General features: G+C 39.4%; 1 protein-coding gene across 3 annotated transcripts; it reads right to left on the reverse strand.

Annotated features, from left to right (window-relative positions):
• Positions 1 to 255: 255 nt before the first annotated feature.
• aebp1a (AE binding protein 1a) lies at positions 256 to 22,928 on the reverse strand. 3 transcript variants are annotated; one of them, XM_013265955.3, is made up of 21 exons: positions 22,232 to 22,928; positions 16,263 to 16,511; positions 15,521 to 15,580; positions 14,957 to 15,031; positions 13,227 to 13,298; positions 10,603 to 10,662; positions 10,434 to 10,493; positions 9,490 to 9,567; positions 9,158 to 9,267; positions 7,672 to 7,811; positions 7,489 to 7,573; positions 7,248 to 7,392; positions 4,520 to 4,620; positions 4,247 to 4,370; positions 3,738 to 3,934; positions 2,859 to 3,032; positions 2,638 to 2,763; positions 2,299 to 2,545; positions 1,647 to 1,786; positions 1,332 to 1,431; positions 256 to 1,237 (listed from the first exon to the last, which is right to left on the reverse strand). In XM_013265955.3, exons 1-21 carry the CDS (start codon positions 22,476 to 22,478, stop codon positions 669 to 671), a joined length of 3,159 nt encoding a protein of 1,052 aa, XP_013121409.1. In that variant the 5' UTR covers positions 22,479 to 22,928; the 3' UTR covers positions 256 to 668. The 3 variants fall into 3 exon arrangements, with proteins under 3 accessions (XP_013121409.1, XP_013121417.1, XP_013121407.1); XM_013265963.3 differs by having other exon boundaries at positions 4,520 to 4,599; positions 13,227 to 13,301; XM_013265953.3 differs by having other exon boundaries at positions 13,227 to 13,301.
• Between the last annotated feature and the right edge of the window lie 413 nt (positions 22,929 to 23,341).

Here is a 23,341-nt window from a genome sequence, read left to right on the forward strand (position 1 = left end):
GGCAAGCTCCAACTTTTGTTAATGGGAAATGGACATGCCCATGAAAATGACAGAAACCCATAGATTCTCGGGCCTTGGAGTCAAACTAGCTTCCGGACAGCAGTCAAACTGCCGCCAAAAGACAGAGTTTACAAGATGAATGGAAACAAGCAATGTTTACATAAATAACTAAATCTAGGGCTGTGCCACATTTCCCCATGAATGAACTGTTACTGACCTTCTTTGAACTATAAATAAATACACAGACTATAGTAATTTAGAAAATAACGTCATTTTAATGCAATGCATTCAGCAGTACAATAAATCAGTTTAATTGAAGCCAGAAATGATTCTATGAAGCCATTAAAAAAATGAAGACAGACCTAATCCTGTCTTATTGAACATACTGTATGTTTAATTTAACATAGAGCTAATTAAATGTGTGCTGTGTAGTCTTTGCTCAGCAGAGACTTCAATTTCTTCTTTATCTTTCTCCAAGAAATATTTGTTTCTAAGAATGTAACCCTCAATACACAATGCTGCCAACAAGTCTCATTTTGTCCAAGCTAAATCATTAAAGGTGTTTTTTTTGTGGGTTTTTTTTGTTTTGTTTTAAAGCTGTGATCTTGCAGCAGATTTGGTTAGTAAGGACTTTCTATAAGATAGATCTGGGTTCATGTGTGCAGTAATCAATCTATAGTGTATTCAAAAGGATAGTCCTGTGTGGGCACTGCCTCAAAGACAACACTATCGAATGGGTTTTCAGTGGACCATTCATCCACAGGAAACCAAGAGTCATACCATGAGGTTGTTCTCTTGGTTTCAGGTGGTAGAGTGGTGGATGCTGTGGTGGTGGTTGTTGTCACTGTAGTTGCAGGAGTGGTTCTAAGGCCGGCTCGTAACCTCTGCAAACGCAGCCTGCGTAAACGCATCAGCCGGAGCCTTCTACGTCGCGCAATGTTGTGAGTGTTGGCGGGATTTTCAGGCTCTGTATCAATGCTGGGGGCTGCCACAGTGCTGGCTGCAGTTGTTTTCACTACATTCACTTTGGTGATGAGTCGAATGGGCCTTTTGCCGTGGAGTGCCATGATGTGCTTGATGCGGTCCCAGTTGGATTTGGTTAAGGTGAAACTGCAGGGTGTCGCTCCAGAGTCATAGCCCACCATGCAGAGCCGTGTCTGAGGGGTGTAGCCATCAGCTTTGGCTGTTACCTTGTACTCCCCAGGATTTAGCAGTCGCCAGTAATCCCCGCCCACAGCTATACAATGGTTACATTAAAAAGGTCATGTTAAAAAATGCTGTAAACTAATGACTGGATCTTCATGATTTGAAACACTATATAAATAGTTTACCAGTTTTAACATCGTGCCGTATCCCTTCAACAGATATTGTGGCATTGGGAAGTGGATTTCCATCTACATCCCTTACAATACCCTTTATTCCGCGATGTACCTGCACAAGAAAAAGCACATCCCAGTGAATCTTAAGGAAGTTTCACATGTAGAAAACTGCAGACATATTAATTTCCACGTTTGTCAATGACATATCAAAGCTGCTATGTACAGGACTTTTCATGACAAAAGCTTGCGTTCAGCTAACACTAAAGCAGTTAAGCAACTGACATGAAAATATAATTTTTAACAATTATAATGAAATAAAATTCTCACTTGTTCAATAAAGGACAACAAAGCCTCACGGTTGTTCTCCCACTCAAGAGGCAATTCACTCTCATGGGGAAACTTATCACAGCCCAAGAAGATGGAGAGCTCGAAGCAGTTTGTGTGCAGGTAGCTGAAGTCATTCATACCTGTGGAGGAGATTGTGTTTTAGAGGAAATGCTTTTCTCCTTCAGTTGTAATATCATCTGGCTATTTAGATGATTTTATTTGTCCATTTTTGGAGAAATAGAAAAATGGCCTTTTGACAACCTCAATATTTATGGATAAATCTTGTGATAGAATTCTGGTCCACTGTTTTTAATTTGCATAAAAAATTTTTTATGACAGAAACTCTAAACATTTATAATGATTGTCAGATTAATAAAGACATTTGACATTTGACATGACATTTTCACAGTTTCTTCTTACCATCACAATGATGGTAAGAAATTAGGAAAGACCCATAAAAAATGTACATTTTCCAGCAATATTATAAAATTATAAATGTTCAAACTTTGGACCATAAACTTTTCATGCAAACAGGAGATGGTCGATCGGGAGATGTTCTAATGTGATGATTTGAGACAGAAAGACCCCTTAGTGGTCTTGACTGAAATATTTTTCATTTATGACCTTTTTGCCATGTCATGTTAACACTTACTTCCCACCACTGGCTTCCAGCTGGCTCTGTTAGTGATCCCCTGTCCTCCAGTGATATCATCTCCATGGCAGGAGCCTCGATAGGTTTCTGTCATGGTTAGATGGCTGTGGGCATATGACATTGCCAACCACCGAAACATGGCGTCGTCGGGAGTCTCCCTCAGAGCACCCTCATTCTGGCGCTGAATGCGAGCCCAGGTGTCGTCGTTCATTTCTGCATTATTTCTCCAACGACGGTTGTCAGTTAGCTTAAACATTGAGACAGCATAGAGTTACTATATAAGAGTACAGCTGCGGAAGAGTGCTTTTTTTTTAGGTGTTCTTAGTAAAATAGCCATACAGAAACTGGTGGGCGCTGCATGTCAAAAGGATATGTGACCAGTTTTTCGCCTCCTTGCAAATTAGCTCCCAGAACAAAAGGGTTGCGGTCCATCCAGGAAATTACAGCTTTTGTCTCAACTGCAAGCTAAAAGAGATATAGATTGCTAATACATTTGTAGTAAATGAAAACACATATATTTATATATATAAATCATCCCAAAGAACAGTAAACAAACTCACAGAGCCATTGAAAAAGTTTTCTGGAAGGGGGATGTGATGATTAGGCACTATACGAGGCACCCAGCCTCTGTCTTCAGCTCCCCACAAGATGCTGTTTAGATCTGGAAAATTTTGGAAGATGTCATAACCTTCTTCAGTCCAGTGGCCTAGGGCCCAGTTTCCCATCTCTGATCCCTGCAGGAGTGAGGATGGTGTTAGGTCATTCATGCTCTCTGGGATCTCTAAATAATTTTTCTACAGAGTTTTGAAAAATCTGTCAGTTGTGGTGAAGACAAGTAGGCTCAGACATGAGATGAAGCAACAAAATTCCTTTTATAAATGCAGGATTTGTAGAAAACACCTTAATTAAAAAACATTAAATACTGTATTCTAAACTAATGTAAGAAATTAGAAATTCTGGTATGATGTACTAAATTTGGGTCAAACAATTTCATACTGATTATGGCTCTGTAAACAAAAAGATGTTTATACAGCCACTGTTACTTTAAAATGCTGACACAGGCATCGTGATGTATCATACTAGTTTGGGAAATCTTGTTGATGAAACCTGGAGCTTAGGATTTTTAAGCCTTTAGCATTTTTTTTTAGCAATGAAACTGGCAGATATTAGATATTCATATGGTAGCGACTTGTCAGTGAGAAGTAAGGCCTGACTTACAGTGTTACCTATTTTATTGTCCTTCTGCACTAAAAATGGTATCTATAAACTATGAGTTGATGGAACCAAGGGTTGTTCTCCACAGACTGCTCGACCTTTTTTTCTCAACCTTGTTGAACATTAAAGTTTGTAGGTTTAAGGCACTTCTACAATTGCTTCACTTTTCTCCATGTTGTCTGCGATATGTGCCACTAAACAAAGTTTGAAGCCTTTGATTGTACCATCTCGTAGGCCAGCTCGTAAGCATCCGGGTTCAGTGAGGGCACTAAGTGTATTCTAACACCGTCCACCAGGCGACGCACTCTTGGGTTGTCATCATTGTATTCTTTACATAGAAATTGCATAAGCAGGAGGAGGAGCTCTCGTCCAAGTGCCTCGTTACCATGGAGGCCAGCTGTGTAACGAAATTCTGGTTCACCTAAACAAAAAGACAACATATTAACACAACTAACAATTCTATTTTCTGGACTAAGAGCCACTTGAATGCGGTAAAACCTGTTTACATTGCTCTGTAAAAATGCAAATCGTTATGCATGTACATTAAATGACAGACATCATGCAATGTCTACAGGTCAAAAAAAACAAAACGTTACTTTGCCAGCAAAAAGTGTAATGACACTCAGATCTGTGTCTCACGGTGAAGCATAATCTGTGTAAATTCTGCAATTCTAAGATGAATCTTCAAGCTGAGAGAAGTACACTTAAGTAGAAATATTATAGATCTCTCTACCAGGCTCATGCTCCCCGGGGTTATCAGAGATTTCCATGGCATACATTTTCAGGCCCTGGTAGCTTTTTCCAATGTTATAGATCCTGGTGATGTTGGGACATTCCTCATTTATTACCTTCATCATCTAGAAGAGAAAGAGTGAAGGAAAACACAGTTATGGATGGTTGCTGCAGCATTATTGCTTTTGTAGGTTTTGGCATACTGCTAGAGAGGCAAGGTCGAAATGGATTGCATTGTGCAGTAGACTGATAGTGTTCCAAGTGAGAAACAGACCTGTCTCATCTCCTTGTAGTTGTGGTGTCTGAAGTCCAGGTCATCAGATGGGTTGACCTCATTCTCACTGTGGTGGCTTCCTGAAAGAGTTGACACAGAGACTAGCAGAGTGGGAAGGAGATATTTTACTAAGCAGAAGTTTTTAATTTCAGTATTTCAAGTACACTACTCCACTTTAAGTATTAGCATTTGTAATTTTTTAAATTTATTTAAGGGTAACTAATATGCTTATAAACAAAAATGTTTAACAGGTCCGGTGTAGGCACAAGTAATCGTTGGGAATTAAAACACTCTGTTTTAGATATTTTTTCTATCCTCTGTATGCTATCAGTGAGCACATATATCCTAATACAGTCATTTCAGGCACACAGCTCTGGTTGTGAGCATGGAAACCCTGTCCACCCACTTGAAGTTTACATTTTCTGTTTGGGAAGGACAGCCTATCAGAGGAAATTTGGCTTAATGGGGGTGTGGCTCCTTTGTTGTACCAATCCTAGTATACGATTTTAAATTTAGAATCATATAAAACAGAATACAAATTATGGAGGTAGAAATGGGGAGGACAGATCCATTTTAAAGTCAGCCTTTAAGAATTAAGTACTCCTAGGTGATGGAATAAGACTGTTATGTGATGGCAAAATTCTAGTTTATTCTCACATTAAGATTTAGGTGGTTAGAAATTCACTGTAGAATTTTGGATAGCCTTTTATTTCTTAGGTGAAGGACGTATGGGTCAATATGACCTGGTGTAGCCTGCTTAACTATGTTATCTGCTGACTGTATGAAAATTCCCAGGGAGGCCGGCGCCAGGTGCTTCCTAGAGAAAGATAGTAAAAGTCGCTCCCTGCCTAGCAACAGCGGGGGTTGAGACAAGAAGCTGTTATAACTGTAGCGATGCAGGAGTTGTGTGTGAAGGTGTAATAGAGGAGCTGAGATGTCCCAATGACAGAGCTCTCATGACTGTGGAGCTGTGATGTTTGATGTGTGTTAGCTCTCCTGCATGCAGTAATTAAAATAGCTTGGCCACAGCTGATCGCGTTGCAGACTTTATTAGCAGAAAATCTCATCACAGTTAGGACCCCTGGTTTTAGGACCCAGGGTTTTGATTTTTTTTTACTTTCGGTATGTTCATATATAAGTTTTTTAGGGTTTTAATTTTGCCCATTTTGCCTCTCGAATCCTGGATACTAGGTCCAAAACCTGCCTGCTGTACAGCGCATCTTGATAAAAACACTCGTAATGGCTGAGGTATTTTGTTACATTATGAAGCTGTCGATGGTTTTAAGTTCATACCCCATGAGGTAATCCATAGCAAACCATCTTATTTTGACTTACCTACATGTTCAAATTTTGATCTTCAAAGTAACCTAATCCCCGGTTGTCAGATAGATAATAAAGTAAAAACCCTAATATTTCTATTTAAAATACAAGCTTATGAGTAAGTACCAAGATTTTGCAGTTAAAACTTTCAGCTGCTGAGTAGATGGTATTGTTGTGTCTTTCCTAAAGCTAGTGACAATACAAGCACTTATCTTGTATTGCACATATGTAATACACTTAAGGACCATGATTAGGAGGTTCATGCTATGAAACAGACTTTTGTGTATTTCCACTCTTGGGTGAAACCATTCTTGCTTTGGCAAAAGAACAGTTTTTTTCTTTTTTTCCCCCTTCCAGTATGAGGTGATATACTGCATTATGGAATGAAAAAAACATGACTCATAAGGTTGGAAAACTTCAAGTTTCTACAAATGTGAAAAGTCTGCGAACATGTTAAGACTGATGTATTTCTGCATAAATATACCCTATAACATTAATTTTCACACAGCTGCTAAAAGTAGATAAAAAGTTTAAAAGGTCTTTAAAGAATCAAAGATTTAGTTATTTATTTATTGAGATATTACATCTTGTGACAGGGGAAAAAGCATTTGACCCTTGAGGATTAGCAGTAAAAACAAGCCATAATTGTAACGGTTCTGGGTGATTTTGACCCAGCATTTCGAGTTTTTTGTGTTTTGGTATTATTCTGTATTATAGTTTATGTTCTGATTCACTAGTTGTGCTATTTTGATTGTTATTATCCTATGTTTCAGTTAAATTCTTGTTAATAGTTTAGTTCTTAGGTTCAGATTTCATGCTCCCTCTGTTCAGTGTCTAGTCGGTGCCTCTGTGCCTGTCCTGGTCCCTCGTCTCTATGTTCCCTCTGTTGCCAAGTCTGTTGTAGTGTTAAGCTTGTGTCTCTGACTCCGTCTATGTGCGTGTGCATCTTATTTTCTGTTTTACTTTTGTAGTCTTGTGTGCTTTGTTAGTATGTTTAGTTTTGCTTCTCTTGTCTCATCCTACCGAATTAGTTCCAGCTGTGTGGTTCTCCTGTCTCCCGTTCCCTGATTACTCCAATGAGTATTTTAATCCTCAGTCTTCCCCTGCTTGTTGTTGGGTCGTACACAATCCCTTCGTGCTGTGTTTCTCCCTCATGTTCCTTGTTTCTGGTTTAGTTCTCCTAGTTCATGTTTCTTAGTTTTACTTTCTAGAAAAATTTTTTTCTAGCAAATAAAGCTGAGCTTTAAGTTTATCATTCAGTCTGTGAGTCCTGCATTTGGGTCCTTCCTCCTGCCTGCCACACAGCACTTTGACTCGACAATAATAGAATCCAAGTTAATGCATACTAAATCTTTGTTTTGTCTGACATTTTAATTTAAAATATTACTATTTAAAAAAAAATACTAACTGGGTAGCTGACAAGCTAGGATCTCGGCTCTGAGACATAGGCTGCCATTCCAGCTCTGAGGCAGAATACGGATGTAACGCGCCACCACTGGTGTAGCAAACTGACTCATCACTGGTGTTTCCTTATCCACATTGCCATAGAACAACTGCAGGACAGGATCACAGGGGAAGGAAATGAGAAGGTGTAAAGGTGTAATTCACTGTTACGAAAACATTTTCATAATTCGTTGTGGCTCAATCACCCATTCAGCGTAGCCATCGTGTAGTAAAGTCCAGTCGCTGCTGTCGTTGCTGAAGGCCACAAAGTAGGACGACACAAAATCCTCACTAGGATTGAAACAAAAGAAATTCCTGAGTACTGACTTTAATGAAACACAGCAGCACTTGTGCAAGGTTTTATTATGTGGAGATGGAGTAGGACTCACTGTAGCTCAGAGTTTCTTCCCTGGGTAATGACCCCAGTAAACTCCACCTCTCGGCGGGCATCAACTTGAAACCAGTGGTCTCGCTCCTCTGACTCTGCGCACCATGCACCACCATACAGGTCTTCATCATTATCAGAGCCCTGTACACAACCACACAGAGAGCTGAAAACACATTGTTGTTTTCCTGTTGAAATGATGGAATAACTCTTGAAAGCCTACGAGGAGTAATCATTGAAGCTCTTTTCTCAACTGAGAGGCTTCTGTCATATTTCAGGCCTGCTCAAAGGACAAAATGGTTCAGTGCACATCAGAAGTTTGTGAGGGTTGTCTCTGTCCATGCAGCTACCTTTGGAAAAACCTGGAAACTATTCTAATGGTTGTCTTTTTTGACTTATACTGAGGTGCAAAAATTCTTAATTAAGGGTGAGGTCATCAAATACCGTCTTTATGGGGGACAGAGTTAAATTAGTCCCAGTGTGCACCTTTTATGTATTATTTTGCTTGCTTTTTCTGTTAGTCCTGAGAATAAAAACATGATGATTCACAAAAGAATGTTTTTTTGGTTGTTTTGTTTTAATTGAAAGCATCATGCAGTTTTGTGCACTCTTTGTTTCCCCGAATCTCTACCACAGAAGTGAAGAGTGGAGAGTTAGGATGACACAGATAGTTTCATTAAATGAAATTAACATCCAGCCATTGTCCTTATCAGGGTCACGGGGGATGCTGGAGATTATCCTAGCCACCAGAGAGCAAGAAGCAGGGTACACCCTGGAGAGGTCGCCAGTCTTTCGGAGAGCTAACACAGAGTGACAGACAACCACTCACACCTATGGGCATTATAGAATCCTCAGTTAACCTAACCCAACTAACTGTGTGTTTTACAACTGTGGGAGGAAGCTGGAGTACCCGGAGAGAACACACACAACCACAGGAGAACATGCACACTCCACACAGAAAAACTCCTGTCAGATGGTGGAGTCATCTCCAGTCAACGCCTAACCTTTTTGCTGTAAGGCAACCATCCTTACCACTGCATCACCATGCTGCCTAAAGGAAATGACACCAAAATGAAATTATGCTTTGTGTTGCACTGTTGAGGCATCAGGGATACACAAGCGGAAATCTCCAGGGCCGGAAAATTAAGTCCCTCTAAAGGCAGCTTAAGGCTAACTCCAAAAGCATGTCATTCCCCACTCCCAAGTAATGAAAAATTCCCCACAGTGCTTTAATCAGTGGTTGACTCTTGTGCTTCAATACAGCTGCCATAAACACAGTAGCTACATATCATGTCTATTTATGACGGTAGGACGGTAACTAAAATCACTGTAACTTGTAATTTTCTACCAATTTTCAGGTGACTTGGTTTTATATTTACATCTGAAAGGTTCTTGGTCCTTTCTGTGAAGGCCAGTGCACTTTGTGTTGATTTTTCTGAAAATCAGTTGTGGGCTAATACAGATAAGGAAGTTCTGAATTTAGAGTATACCTGCATGTTAAGGCGCCCCCTCTGAGCTGAGAACCCATGATGAGACTGAGAGGAAGCTAACAGCTGGTCATCTTCTACCCGGTGAGACTCCAAGCCCAGAGGAGGACATTCTGGGAGGGAAATCAGAGCACACACCAAGAAAATCTGTGTAACAAATTTTGCCGAGAGACACTATAAAAGATACATAGTGTAAAAGAAATGTTGTAGTTCAATATAAGGCTTATTGTTTTTTACAGATCTTATTATTATTATTAATATTATATTAATCTCTGTCTTTACTGTGAATGTTTAAAACTAAAAAACAAGTGAACAAAACAGAGAGACTCTCTTACTTTTTGGTTCAGCTGGCACTGAAATCTGCTTACGTCTCTCCTCTTCCTCCTCCTCCCACTTCTTCCTCAGTCTTTCGGCTTTCAGAGCATAATGAAAAAATAGTAAATGTCAGAAAAAGGGACTTGCTCTCAAGCCCACCACCGCCACCATACAAACTATTTCCACATGTGCTTGTAATATGCACCTTCATTTCCACTTGTGTTCCATTATTTGTTTTTACTTTAAAATACAGGGCATTCAAGTTTGTAATCTGGAGTAAATTTCCTTTACATTTCATTGGATTTTACAGGAAATTGTTCTGTAAAACTCTGTTATCAAACTGATCCTTTCAGTCACCCACTTCTGTGTCTTTTGATATCACCATAATATCTCCTAAATGGTCCCAGAGCTTTACATAACTACGCACAACAGGATACTGTGCCAGCTGTTGGAAGTCTAGTTCATTATTTATTTTCTCATTAAAAACAAACCACTGATGGTGTAAGAAAAATAGCGTCATGCTACATTTTTTCTGCCAAGATTTCAAATAAAAAGAGCAAAACCAGCAAGCTATAAGTCATTTAAAAACACCTCAAAAACATAGCATATCCTCTAGCTTAATCTTTCAAAGTAAACAGTTTAGAGTAAATGTTTTAATTTGCTCTGTTGTACAATGGAGCAGACAGTTACTTGTATCACTTTTGATGGAGCTGTTCTAATACCATTTCCATATTTTATCATGAGGCAGGTTTTATACTTTTTACTTTTTCATTTCTTAATTAAAAAACAAAAACATAATGGTGAAATCTTGTTACTATTGAACATGTAAACAGAGTGAAAAAGAAATGCATAATTTTAATATTCTTCTGGGGGTTTGTGGTAAGGGCTTACAACAGTGTACTAACTATGATGATGTTAAAGTTCTGATGTTTATCAATGTAAAAAAAAAACAATAAATATAAACCTTTTTCTGCCTTTTCTTTTAGAGCTCTCTCCTCCTCTTCTTCTTGTTTTTTAGCTGCCACTGTGGTCGGAGAATCAAACAGTAAAAAATCGTCTTACTGTCATGATGAAGAGCTGCAGTGTATGTTATATATTACACTTCATTAGTTATTTGTGGCAAACAGACATACAATCAGTGTAGTCATATTCTTCATACCAGGCACCAATATATGGAACGGTGGTGGATTCCTCTGAAAGAGATGAAAAAATTTGATTTCATTTGGAGTCTTTTGTTTCTGCATCACCAAATAAAAATTTAAAAAAAAAACAACAACAAAACAATCGCAGACCAAAGGAGGCCAATTTGTGGTGACTCTCATCAACTTAGCTTTACAGTCACATGACCTCAAGTCTGCTGAACATTTATCAGAAAACCAGTTAGCCAGCTGTAATGACAACAGCTGAAGTAATGTTAGTGAAGCATGCGTGGGAGGGTCTCACTTTAAAGTTTCCCAACTTTGAGATGAGTAATTGAGGGAATTACCAGTGAGAGTTATGATGATTTGCTGCGGGAGTTCAGTATCATTGTTATTGCGGCAGTGTACGTTCCTCCTGATCCTGATTCTAAGGAGGCACCCATGATCAGGTACCCAGCTGGTATAATAAGTTGGCCAAAGGAGGAGATAAAAGCCACTGACATAAAGACAAGAAAGCTCCTTACCATGCATGGAGGGTTTCACCCCAAGTCCAGTACCCTGAGGCTGTACGCTAAGCGGAAGGAAGGAGGCCAGGGACTGGTGAGTGTCAGCACCACAGTCCAGGATGAGACAACGAATATCCACGAATACATTGGGAAGATGGGCCCAACTGACCGAGTGCTCAGTGAATACCTCAGGCAGTAGAAACCCAAGAAAGAGGAGGGAGATGAGGAACCATCATGGAAGGACAGGCCCCTGCACGGTATGTACCACCAGCAGATAGAGGAGGTGGCTGATATCCAGAAATCCTACCAGTGGCTGGACTGAAAGACAGCACAGAGGCACTAATCATGGCAGCACAGGAACAAGCTCTGAGTACAAGATCCATAGAGGCCGGGGTCTATCACACCAGGCAAGACCCCAGGTGCAGGCTGTGTAAAGATGCCCCTGAGACAATCCAGCACATAACAGCAGGGTGCAAGATGCTAGCAGGCAGGGTATACATGGGATGCCATAACCAAGTGGCCGGCATAGTATACAGAAACATCTGTGCTGAGTATGGCCTGGAAGTTCCGAGGTCAAAATGGGAGACGCCCTCAAGGGTGGTGGAGAATGACCGAGCTAAGATCCTGTGGGACTTCCAGATACAGACGGACAAAACGGTGGTGGCTAACCAACCGGACACAGTGGTGGTAGACAAACAGAAGAAGACGGCCGTAGTGATCAATGTAGCGGTCCCGAATGACAGCAACATCAGAACGAAGGAACACGAGAAGCTGGAGAAATACCAAGGGCTCAGAGAAGAGCTCGAGAGGATGTGGAGGGTGAAGGTAACGGTGGTCCCCGTGGTAATCGGAGCACTAGGTGCGGTGACTCCCAAGCTAGGCGAGTGGCTCCAGCAGATCCCAGGAACAACATCGGAGATCTCTGTCCAGAAGAGCGCAGTCCTGGGAATAGCTAAGATACTGCGCAGGACCCTCAAGCTCCCAGGCCTCTGGTAGAGGACCCGAGGTTGAAGGATAAACCACCCACAGGGGTGAGAGTGCAAAAAAAAAAGTAAATATGTAGTGTGCTCAGAGCCTGTGCTGACCAGCTGACTGATCTCCTAGCAGTCCTATATCAAGTTTGTAGATGACACCACAGTGGTGGGACTCATCAGGGTGGGACTCATCAGGGTGATGATGCGGCATACAGAGAGGAGGTGTACCGGCTGGCGCTTTGGTGCAAGGACAATAAGGATGACTGAAGAAGGTGTGCCTCCCCAAACCCATCCTTAACACCTTCTACAGAAGTACCATAGAGAGCATCCTAACCAGCTGCATCGCAGTCTGGTATGGAAACTGCCACACGTCCTACCACAGGGCCCTCCAAAGGATTGTGCGGACCACTGAGCGCATTATTGGCAGCTCTCTACCCAGTCTACTGGATATTTACACCTCACGTTGCATTCAGAAAGCCACTAGCATCATAGCTGACTCGCATGACCCCTCCCACCAACTGTTTACTCCACTTCCATCTAGAAGACGACTCTGCAGCATGAGGAGCAGGTCGGTGAGATTGTGTATTGTAATTATTCTGTGTATTATTGTATTTATTTATTCTCATTCTTTTCTATTCTTACTCTATTTCTATTCAAGTACAATACTGTTGTACTTATTCTTAGTTTATCTTATTTCTGTAAAGTTGTATATATCTATATTTGAATTTTTTCATTTGTATCTTTTCATTTTATTTTTACAGTTTGCACCTTTGATCCAGGAGGACGATATTTTGTAAATATCATCATAAAACTGTACTTGAATACTTAACTTGACATGATAGAAATAGGACATTCGGTAATACATCAGACAGTAACTGATTAATCTGGAGCCTTGAGTGGCCAATAGCAACGAGGGCATCTTTTTACATATGGACAGGGCTTAAGTGAGACTACCTTTTAAGCTTTTATCAGTTGTAATAAAATTTCAAAATCAAATCTGAATCATATGAGAAACAGAAATATCATTGGTGCTCAGAGTTTGACTGTATAGTCTGAATTCTACCAAAAACCCCCAAAACAAATCAAAACAATTACGCATTGCCATTAACACAGCCCTACACTGTATGACATTGTATACCTGGTATGTACATGATGACCTCAGGAGTAGTGACTTCTTTCTTCGTATCAGGATATCTGCCAGGCACCTCATCTGCTATGAACATACCAATCAGACATTATTGTTTGAGCTGAAAGACGATAAAAACTTTAAAACAAAATGAAAACATCTTAATTAGAACAAAAGGCCCATGTTACTGTGGAAATATTAATGAAGAAAAACTCCCAGTAGAATGAATTTGAACTTAACTCTAAGTTGTCTTGATGCATGCTCAATTATGCAAAGGACTGATTGAGCATGTGTCATTCTGTTCAAGTGGACGGACAGAATCAACTTTTGTGGGTTATCTCTAAGTTCCCTTCTTAAACAACCATTCTTTTTTATATCTGTACTTGAAATATGAAATATATCTTAAATGTCGTTCAGTCAAGAGGGGCAATCGCATGTATTCATCCATTATCACCTGGACGTAAAAATAAGCTGTGTTTTATATTCCATCCATCCATTCTCTTCTGCTTATTTGGACAGCTGGTGCCTATCCCAGCTCTCATAGAGCAAGAAGACATGTCACAAGTCTGTTGCAGGGCTAAACATAGACCACAACCATTTGTTGTCATATTCACATCTATAGCCAATTTAGAATTACAAATTAACCTAACCTTCAAACCCATGATCTATTTTCGGTGAGATGATAGTACCTTTCAGCATTATTGCACACATATATGCACACATATAACAGGACCATCTAGGCTGTTTTGACTGATCATTGTGGGCTGCCTGGACCAAAAATCTGAGGCGCCCAATTTTGTTGTCCTAATTCAGCCCTGATAGAGCTGTACAACACACCTTTCATTTTTTCAATACAATGCCCTGCAACATCATAATGATGCCATAACTGGCTATTGTAATAAAAACATCATAAAGCATCAACATTTTAGCATAGCCCTTGCTCTACGGGGGGTAGTGCTCATTTTAATTATTATAATATTATATAATTATTATATAATTATTATATTCCTCCTTCACAACAATTGTAGTACAGGTAATTAAAAAACAAACAAACAAAAAAACCCAACCAATTCACCCATCTGGATGTTTTTGAGACTCAAACTTAGAGTTATGGGGCTTTGTTTAATAAGTACAGGTAAATACAGGTAGCTATAGCTGACAGTTGTCTGCTAGGCCTTTCCTCTGGTAATTTGATTCATTGAACTTTTCAGAACATTTTAATGGCATTAAGTATCAAATAATATGGCTTGCCGTGCCTGTATTTTATGCACTATTTATTCTACTTAGCTAATTAGCAGGTTAATAAGCAGGTACCTGTCTGTGCATTGAAGTATTGCTGTTTATGGATGCACCTTCTACCTCATGTCCAAATATGGTCACTTCTAGTTCCGCAAAACAACGCGGCTCAGGCCAAAACATAAATGTTGAGATGTCAATGAATGTGTGATGTCACAAAGGTTACAGCCACAGCCATCCTTTGTATATTTGTATATAGTCTGCAGTCGTTCCCTATCCAGAAGTTCAAATAAACAAAACAACTTAACAGGCACAGCATTGTTTATAATCTATGATAAAGGTTCATGTTTGATTGAGTAATTAATTTGTGACAAAAACCTTTGCTGCCTTTTTTAAAATCTTTCATCTTCACAGTCATTGTATTCCCACTGGACCTTCTAAGCTTGGTCATACAAGGGTTGATTGAAAGTTCTAACTCTCAATGAGATAATATTAATGGAACATACGTCTGGGATGCCAGTAGTCAACATCAAGCTCACTGTGGGATTTTGTTGGAGATGTTGGCTTCCTGAACATGTCATCTGTATAGAAAAGACAAAGAGGAAGACTATTAGTAGTATAATTGTAACTTCAAGTAATAAGGCAGCTTATGTAAGAGTTGCTTACATAAGTTATCCAGCTATAAACTTAATAATGACTTCAGTTGCTTCTGATCAGGCAGTTGAAAACTAGTGTCAAGATGTCCAGTATATTAGAACTGTGTGCCTAACTAGTATAATTGACTTATGTTACAAATAATACAGGTCTTTGGCAACTCATCAATACAAAAAGAGATTGTATGTTAACTTCTGACCACAATTAGAGATCAATTTACTGTATAAGAAACTTTAAAACTCAATATATGTATTTTATATAAATTAGTGTAAACATTTAAATCTGGCTTTTACTTCATGTACTTAAACAGGTGAAGGTTTTAAAATCGTTATTTTTTCCCCCCTTTTGGATGTATAACTATCACGTTACATAGCGAGCAAGCACCAGGACCAGTTCATAACCTCTGAAAGTCTTACCCAGGTCTGGCTCAACAGGCTCTTCCCCCCTACGCTCCTTTGGGGTCACAGGTTGAATCGCTAAAAACATGAAAATAAAGGGTTAAAAAGCTGCAATCTTAACAAATAATCTCCAATCAGTGAAAGTCCCAAGTAAAGAACTTGCTCTAATATAAACTTTACAGACCTAAAACGACTGATATTCATAACAGGTACCTAAAATGCACATAATAAGTAATTTGTTATGTGCATTTATTAAAGATGATCTGCAACATCATCCATTGCCATATTCTTAAAGAAGAATTTAATTAATTATTTGCAGACCTTTAAAAACACAAATATCAATAGAAATTAGTTTTCCTCAAAGGGTGGCTGGGATCATTTAGGAATAGGATGAGAAGTTCATTCATTTGGGATGGACTCAGCAGACCTACCACTCCTCTACATTGAAAAGATCTAGGTAAAGTGGTTTGGACATCTGATGCCTCCTGGGTGCCTCTGGAATGAGGTGTTCCATTTATGTACTACTGGGTTGGCCCAATGTACACTAGAGCCTTGATGTGACATTTGATGTGATTTGGCGCTATATAATTAAAATTGAATTGAATTGAATAGAGAGATTATGTCTCTGCTGGCCTTTGAAATGCCTCAGTATTATATTATATTTGTATAATATTTAACAGTAATTGTAAAAAAAACCAAACACCATTACATGTGATGTTACATTTTTAATTTCCTTTTTTTATATTTAAAATGTACATACATGTGTCCAAGCCCAGCTCAGTCAGCAGTTTCTTCTCCTCTTCCTTGTCTGGATAAGGCTGCCTGATGTCTGGCTGCACTGTGGTCGTCGTCTTTGGTTTCTTAGTGGGTTTGGGCACCTTTGGCTTCTTTGTGGGTTTGGGTGGTTTGGGTTTCTTCGTGGGTTTGGGGGGTTTGGGTTTTTTGGTGGGTTTAGGGGCTTTCTGCTTCTTTGCTTTGGCCTCCCTCTCTGCTGCCTTCTTTGCCCTGGCTTCAGAAAGATGAGTTAACATTATTACTCAACAGTTAACATTATTTTTCAAACCAATATATAGCCTTACATGTAGGCTACTTTACATGCAGCATAGAGACATAAAGCAGTGATGCTATTTCTTCTGCACAATTTTATTGCAGTGTTAAGTGAACTTTAATTTGCTTATGATTCCCTTTAGTTTGTCTTTATAGTCTGCTCATACTAGTCGACAGCACAGATCATTTTATTTTAACCGTCTCCTAGTAAAACAGTAAAACATGTTCAAGCTAAAACTCAAACACACACAACATGAGAGCTTTTACATATCTGTGGACAGGGGTAGGTTGTTTCATAATCCTGGGCTAGTTTGGAAACAGAATCTGTTGAGCTCATTAGTTTCTTAGGGCTGCAGATTAAATAAAAAGAAAGCACTCAGACTTGAGGCCTTGGCTGGGGGCTAAAAACATTGTCTTCTACGTCTCCTCTGAAAGTTACCACGGTTCAGTGTGCATAACAGAACAGATACATAAATGCACTCTGCAGAGGGATCGAGAGACAGTAGAAAGAGTAAACGTAAAGTAAGTAAATAAAAGTTTATTTATATAGCACTTTTCACAGACAGAGGTCACAAAGTGCTTCACAAGAGAGGTAAGAAGAACACAATACAGTCATAAATGCATCATAAAAACCCGGGTCTAATTACAAGCTTTTTGAAATAAAAATGTCTTTAGCTGCTTTTTGAATGTCTCCACCGAGTCCGGACACCGTAGAAATAGAGGAAGTGCATTCCACAGTCTGGATGCAACAGCTTGGAAAGATCGGTCCCCTCGAGTTCTGAAACGAGTGTGTGGGACCACTAAAAGGTTTTAGTTACGAGAAGAGGTGTGTATGCGAATCAAATGACAAAATGACAAAGGAACTAATATTAGAAAATCTTTTTGCAATATATAGATCCAATTCATTTCCTGTTTGACTTACTGTCTATTGTTGTTTGAACTATTTCATTAAAACAAAAATGAAGTAGTAGTTTCAGTGGTTTAAAGACCAGAACTACTTGGCTAGGAAGAGAACACGGTGTGGTTTAAAACACAGCCATACACAATATTTACCTTGCACAATGAAAAACACTTAAGCAGCGGGTGAGGTTTCTATCCATTTAGCGATATGCTTCTAAAATATAGTATGTGTTTTTTAAACAAAATGTAATCATTATTGGATCTTTTAGTGATAAAAACACATACAACGCAATGTGGGATTTATAAAGTTATAATTTTATACATCACAAACTGAAGACAAAACAAAATAAATTATATTACAAATAATTGGTAAACAATATTTTCAGTGCTAACAATAAAATACCTGTTTGCTAAATATGAATTCTGAATGTTTATTTAAAGTGTTGTTATTTTTTATCAACTTAACCTAAAGTCATAAGTTATTCGAATTTGAAGTGTTTTAAATTAAATTGGCGAGAACAAATAGTAGTAATAGTAATAGTTATAAGTAGTTATAAGTAGAAGTAACATGTTAATTAGTGAGTGTTTGAGGTGTTAGTAGATGTCTATTTGAATATAACTTGTGTAGAGTTTCATGCTGAGTCTTTATGTGAAGGCAAACTGGCAACATATTTTCTGATAAATGTTTTTTAAATGAAAATATTGGGTAAATTTAATGAATTTTTTAGGGAAGATGGGTGCATATTTAAGTCGAAACAAAACATGATGTTCACTTCTAAGGACAACGTGTTGTGTAACTTGATGGCTACGATTATGTGAGAACCACCAGACTCAAACTATGTTGATCTTTACTTCACCTCTATCATGCAGAGGTGTTGAGTTCCACCCTCTAGTTTCTGATGACAAACTGCTTGTAAACTTGAAGGTATAAAATGGATGTTTTGAAGTTGAGGTACATGAAGTCCTTTGATGACAGGGTTTTAAAGAGACATCAAGGCTGAGTGTTTTTAATTTTCTCTCATTACATAAGCATCATCAAACTCCAACACCGACACACAGGGTGGCTTGTTTCTGCAGCTAGACATGTTTCCTGAAGTTCCACTAGTACTTACAAACAGCCAACCCATTACTCATCCTCAGACAACATGGCCACCACTTTTTGATCCTTGTAAAAACATTTTCCCACCATCAGTGCCTCTATTATATTGAGAGTCAGGCTACTTTTCTGTTGTTGCTGTCTGTTTGTCCTTTGTTTTACATCTACAGTGATTTCTACATGTGCATGCCACTATTGCATGTTATTAACTTGTGTCCAAACTCTCTGTTCTCTCTTGTAGTTTAAATCTTTTCTTGTGTTTGCAGTCTCTCTGAAAATGTCACCTGTTACAGCCTTAATTCCAAAGGAAGTTCAGATTCAGTCCCAACTTTTTTCAGACATTTTTCTTACACCCCTGGTTGATTGAACTCAGATGCCAGAATCTCCATGGCAAAAACTCCGGTCTGGCCCACTGGAAAGCTTTGGAAAACATGAAGGAGAACATGCATCTTAGATTTTTAACTGTATTTTAAAGTATTACCAGCTTTTAATCAAAATAAAGACCTCTTCCATTGCTATTCATACTACTTAAACTAATAGTAAAAAGTAGTAATGTTGTTGCTGTTAATTTCACTGTTTGGATTTTGGATTCTTTTGTTGTAATATTTTGAGTTTTATATTATTTTACTTTTAGGTCTTATTCCTGGTTGTTTAATTATCTTTATATGCTATATTGTCTTTTTGCTCATCTGCCTGCACACACATATGAACTTGAGTGTATGGTGAAACATTAAGAGTTTGTTTCACTGGAACTAAAAGGCCAAACGTAATTACTATACATAACTACCGCACAATTACATAACTACCAAATCCAGACTCATTCATCGGCTTGCCAGATGGAAAACACATGTCCACTACTCTAGTTTCCAGTGGTGGTGTGCTTTACACTACTGCATCCAATGCTCTGCTTTGGGCTTGGATGCAGCTGCTCAGCTATGGTAACCTTGTCATGTTTCGCTGTGTGGCAGGCAGGGATTGGACCCAAACGCAAACTCACGGGGACTGAACTTGAACTCAAAAGCACAGCTTTATTGCTGGAAACAGATCACAAACAATACAAAACTAAACTGGGAAAACTAATCATAATGCATACCAGGAGACACGGGGAGAATCACACACAGCATGAGGGAGAACGCGACACAGGACTGAGGGAGACGCGGACCTAAATACACAGAGGGTTAACAAGGGGAGTGGGCGCACACGGGGAACACAGGTGACACTGATAATCATAACGAGACAGGGCAGGAGTGAACACAACATGACGCATACTGACGAGGGACTGTCAAAGTAAAACAGGAAGTGCACAGAGGTTCAGACAGGCGGAGAGAGAGAGGACAGACATAACGGGCTGGGGAAGACATTGAATGAAACACAAGGAGGGGAAACGAGGGCTCACAGATACACAGAGGGGCACACAGGGGGTAATCAAATAAGGAACATCTTGGCAGAACCTAGGAACCACGGCATAATGAAAGAACAAAGTACAAAACACATGAAAACTAAGAATACTGGGCCAACGTGGCCCAGGACCATGACAAACCTATTCCATGAAGCTCTCTACATACGGTTTTTGAGCTCATCTGAAGGCCCCATGGAGTTTGGGGGTCTGTAGTGATTGATACTACAGAAAGTTGGTGACCTCTGTGCACTGCGCTGTCAGACAGGTATAGTTCTCATGCCAACCACCATACCCAAACATGCCTGTCAGATTGACAAATGGCCAAACATTTGATGCTTTGCATTGTGCTTAGTAATGCAAAGCTCAGATACAGCTACGTAATCATGAAAATCCATCCCATGAAGCTCTATTTGCACTGTTGCTGAGCACATCTGAAGGCTACATGGAATTTGGAGGTTTGTAGTGACTGACATTACAGAAAGTTGGTGTTCTCCATGTACTATAAGCCTCAGCATCTGTTGACTCTGTTCTGTGATTTTATGTGGCCAACCATTTCGTGACTGAGTTGCTGTCTTTCTCAATCACTTCCTTTTTGTTATATTACCACTAAAAGTTGACTGTGGAATTCACTGAGCTCCTGAGAACTTGTCAGAGATTACTTTAGAAATGTTTGTAAAAGCAGCCTGCCTGTCTAGGTGCTTGATTTTATACACCCGAAGTTATGGAAGTGATCTGGACACCTGAATTCAGTGATTTGAATGGGTGAGCAAATACTTTTCACAATTCAGTTAATTCTTAGATCTGCTTACTTTTAGTATAGCTTTTGAATTCTTTTGTTACAGCTGAGATTTAAATCCTTGAGTTTTCAGTTTAGATACCTCTCATACTTTCCTTGATCCTGTTGTCAAGTTTATATGTTAGATTCTGTTGTCTATGTCTTTACTTCATGTTTTACCTTGTTAGTCATTAGTCTCTTGCACTTAGTGTTTACCTTTACTTCCCATATGTCTTGTTTTTCTAATTACGTTCAGTTCCCAAGCATATCCTCTCTGCCCCAATCACCCCTTAGTGTACTTACAGTTGTCATCTTCCCCTTTGTCTTTGCCAGAAGATCTGGTCTCCTTGTCATAGTGTCTCCTAGCCCCCAATGTGTTTTTAGCTTCATGTCGTGTATAGTTTCTGTTCCCTGGTGAAGCCTATTTAAATTCTTCAGTCTTCCTAATTCTTGTGCTTGGGTATTTGGTTTGGTTTTTGTTCTTAATGCCGAAATACGTTAGCCCAGGTTTGAGTCCAACCCGCAGGCTTTTGCTGTGTGTCTTCCTTTGCTCTCCCCTCCTCCTTTCTGTCTACTCTTCACTGCTAAACTGTGAAATAAAGTCAACCCTCCCCCACCATCCCAAATAAAAATGGTAGTAGTGTCTCCATTCTTAGTTGCATCTGAAATTCTCTTGAGCAATTCACTTACAAGCTGGGAGTGAATGTTGAGGTTTTACTATCAATCACAGCTGATACAGATTTGCATGCTCGGCACAGCTCGGCACAGCAGTCAAACAAAATTCTAGAAATGAAAAATCACTTTGGATCTCTGGGTTAGTTGGCCTTTTATCTAACCTAAATCAGCCACACATGAAAAAACAACTCTGCTGCTGTGCTTGTGGTTTTGTTTCATGCAGCAGAAAGTTAACATGCATCCATGCTACTGAAAATGGGTCCTCTCATAAATCCTGCCTGCTCACTTGTGGAAAATTATAGTGGAAATTTTTCTGCAGTTGCTCATGCTTTTTGTTTTTCACAGATGTGCCTTTCTTATAGATATAATTTAAGCAGGGATGCCATTCTCATAATAAAGGTTGATTTTCTGATCATTATGCTGAACAAAACACAATTATGTTTAACTATGTAATCCTGGCAGAAAAATCAGGTCATGTAAGCAACATTGCGGTCACACTGCCAAGAAAATGTCAGACCACCAACTGAATCACTGCAAGTTTCTGCCCCATCATTCCTTAGTCACAGAGATATTTTCACCCAGATTCCCTAGCTTATAAAGAAAGTACAGGAAAACCAAACTAAATGTTCCTTCCTCAAAGGCTGATTGCAGCCTTTCCTGTCTGTTTATCCTCAGTGTTTTGGCTGCAAGCTATGATTGGAAACTCAAACATAGAGATAAGGAAACAGAGGCAAGGAAAAGTCAAGAATAATCTTGTATATTGTATCCATTCAGTCATAGTTAAAAATCATGTGAATGTTGTTCTTTGAGTGCCTGTATTTAGGGGCTTTTACTTACCTGCTTCAATCTCCTCAGGTGTTTTCTTTTTCTTCTTCGGTTTTGTCTTTTCGTCTTCCACCACTTCAGTCAGCTTGTCTAACATTGCAGCATCCACTTCTTCTGCTTGTCTCCTATTCTTGGTCAGTGTTTGAAGTTCTCTCACCTGAACTCCAGCAAATTTGTTCTCCTTTACATCTTCCCGACCGCAGATCAGGGTGCAGCACAAAGTCAAGCCGACCCACAATATCAGCACCTCAGCCTTCATTTTTTCAATGACAGCACAGTGCTAACTCGGATGAAACACACCAGATGTATTCCAGGAACAGCCCCAAATTTTTAGCTGTGGAGAAAACTCACAGTGAGCAACATCTGACTTGCAGATGCAGGGAGTCGTCTATCTCGGGTCACCAGACTTTGAGATCTTTAAGGAAACATGAAAGGGATACGGTTCTGCAGAGAACAAATGGATGAGCTGAGGGAGGACTAGAGCGTCTCCTCCTCCCTGATGGAGAGTCAGCATGGACACAGGAAGAAAAGTTGAATACTGAAAGTTTCAAAGCAGTCTCCTGACCGTGCGGGACTGAGGAAACTGCATCTATTTGGAGTAGATTTAACCAGCAGCAGCAGAGCAACACACCTCCCAGCTTTCTCCTCCTCTAACTCCTCTCCCACATACTCAATCACATTTCTCCTTCATGGCCCTTCACCCCCTTTTTCCCCTCAACTTCTGAGCAGAGGGGAGGAGCATCTGCCACATGTGACATTCCTATTGGGAGGCGGGGGGATTGTCAGAAAGAAGTGCTTCGCATTTGTTTTCAGAGTGACAAGGGGAATAAAAAAGTACTAAACCCAGTGATATTAAATATCAGGAGTTTATAAACTCAAAGTGATTCAAAACAGACTGCAGCTCAACATTCTAGCAAAAGTATTTTTCAAGTCTGCAAATTAATTTAATTCAGTTCAGTCTAATTCACTTTCATTTGTCACCTCTATGAACAAAAAGAAGCCTGAAAGCTATACACTACTGTTATGTGTTTTACTTTATGAAACAAAGGTGAAAATCACATTTCTGAAATTTGACTTTAACTAGGAATACAATTGCATCGTGGTACCATACATGTTCCTTCA

The sequence above is a fragment of the Oreochromis niloticus genome, linkage group LG7 (genome assembly GCF_001858045.2).
Source record: "Oreochromis niloticus isolate F11D_XX linkage group LG7, O_niloticus_UMD_NMBU, whole genome shotgun sequence".
NCBI lineage: Eukaryota > Metazoa > Chordata > Actinopteri > Cichliformes > Cichlidae > Oreochromis > Oreochromis niloticus.

What these genes read in the sequence shown, in the direction of transcription:
- aebp1a (XM_013265953.3), bottom strand. Translation starts at nt 22,478, where the DNA reads ATGAAGGCTGAGGTGCTGATATTGTGGGTCGGCTTGACTTTGTGCTGC. An exon ending in GGTCATCATGTACATACCAG is followed by an intron (nt 10,663 to 13,226) that starts GTATACAATGTC and finishes CATCTCTTTCAG; the next exon opens with AGGAATCCACCACCGTTCCA. An exon ending in ACGAGCTGGCCTACGAGATG is followed by an intron (nt 3,033 to 3,737) that starts GTACAATCAAAG and finishes TCACTCCTGCAG; the next exon opens with GGATCAGAGATGGGAAACTG.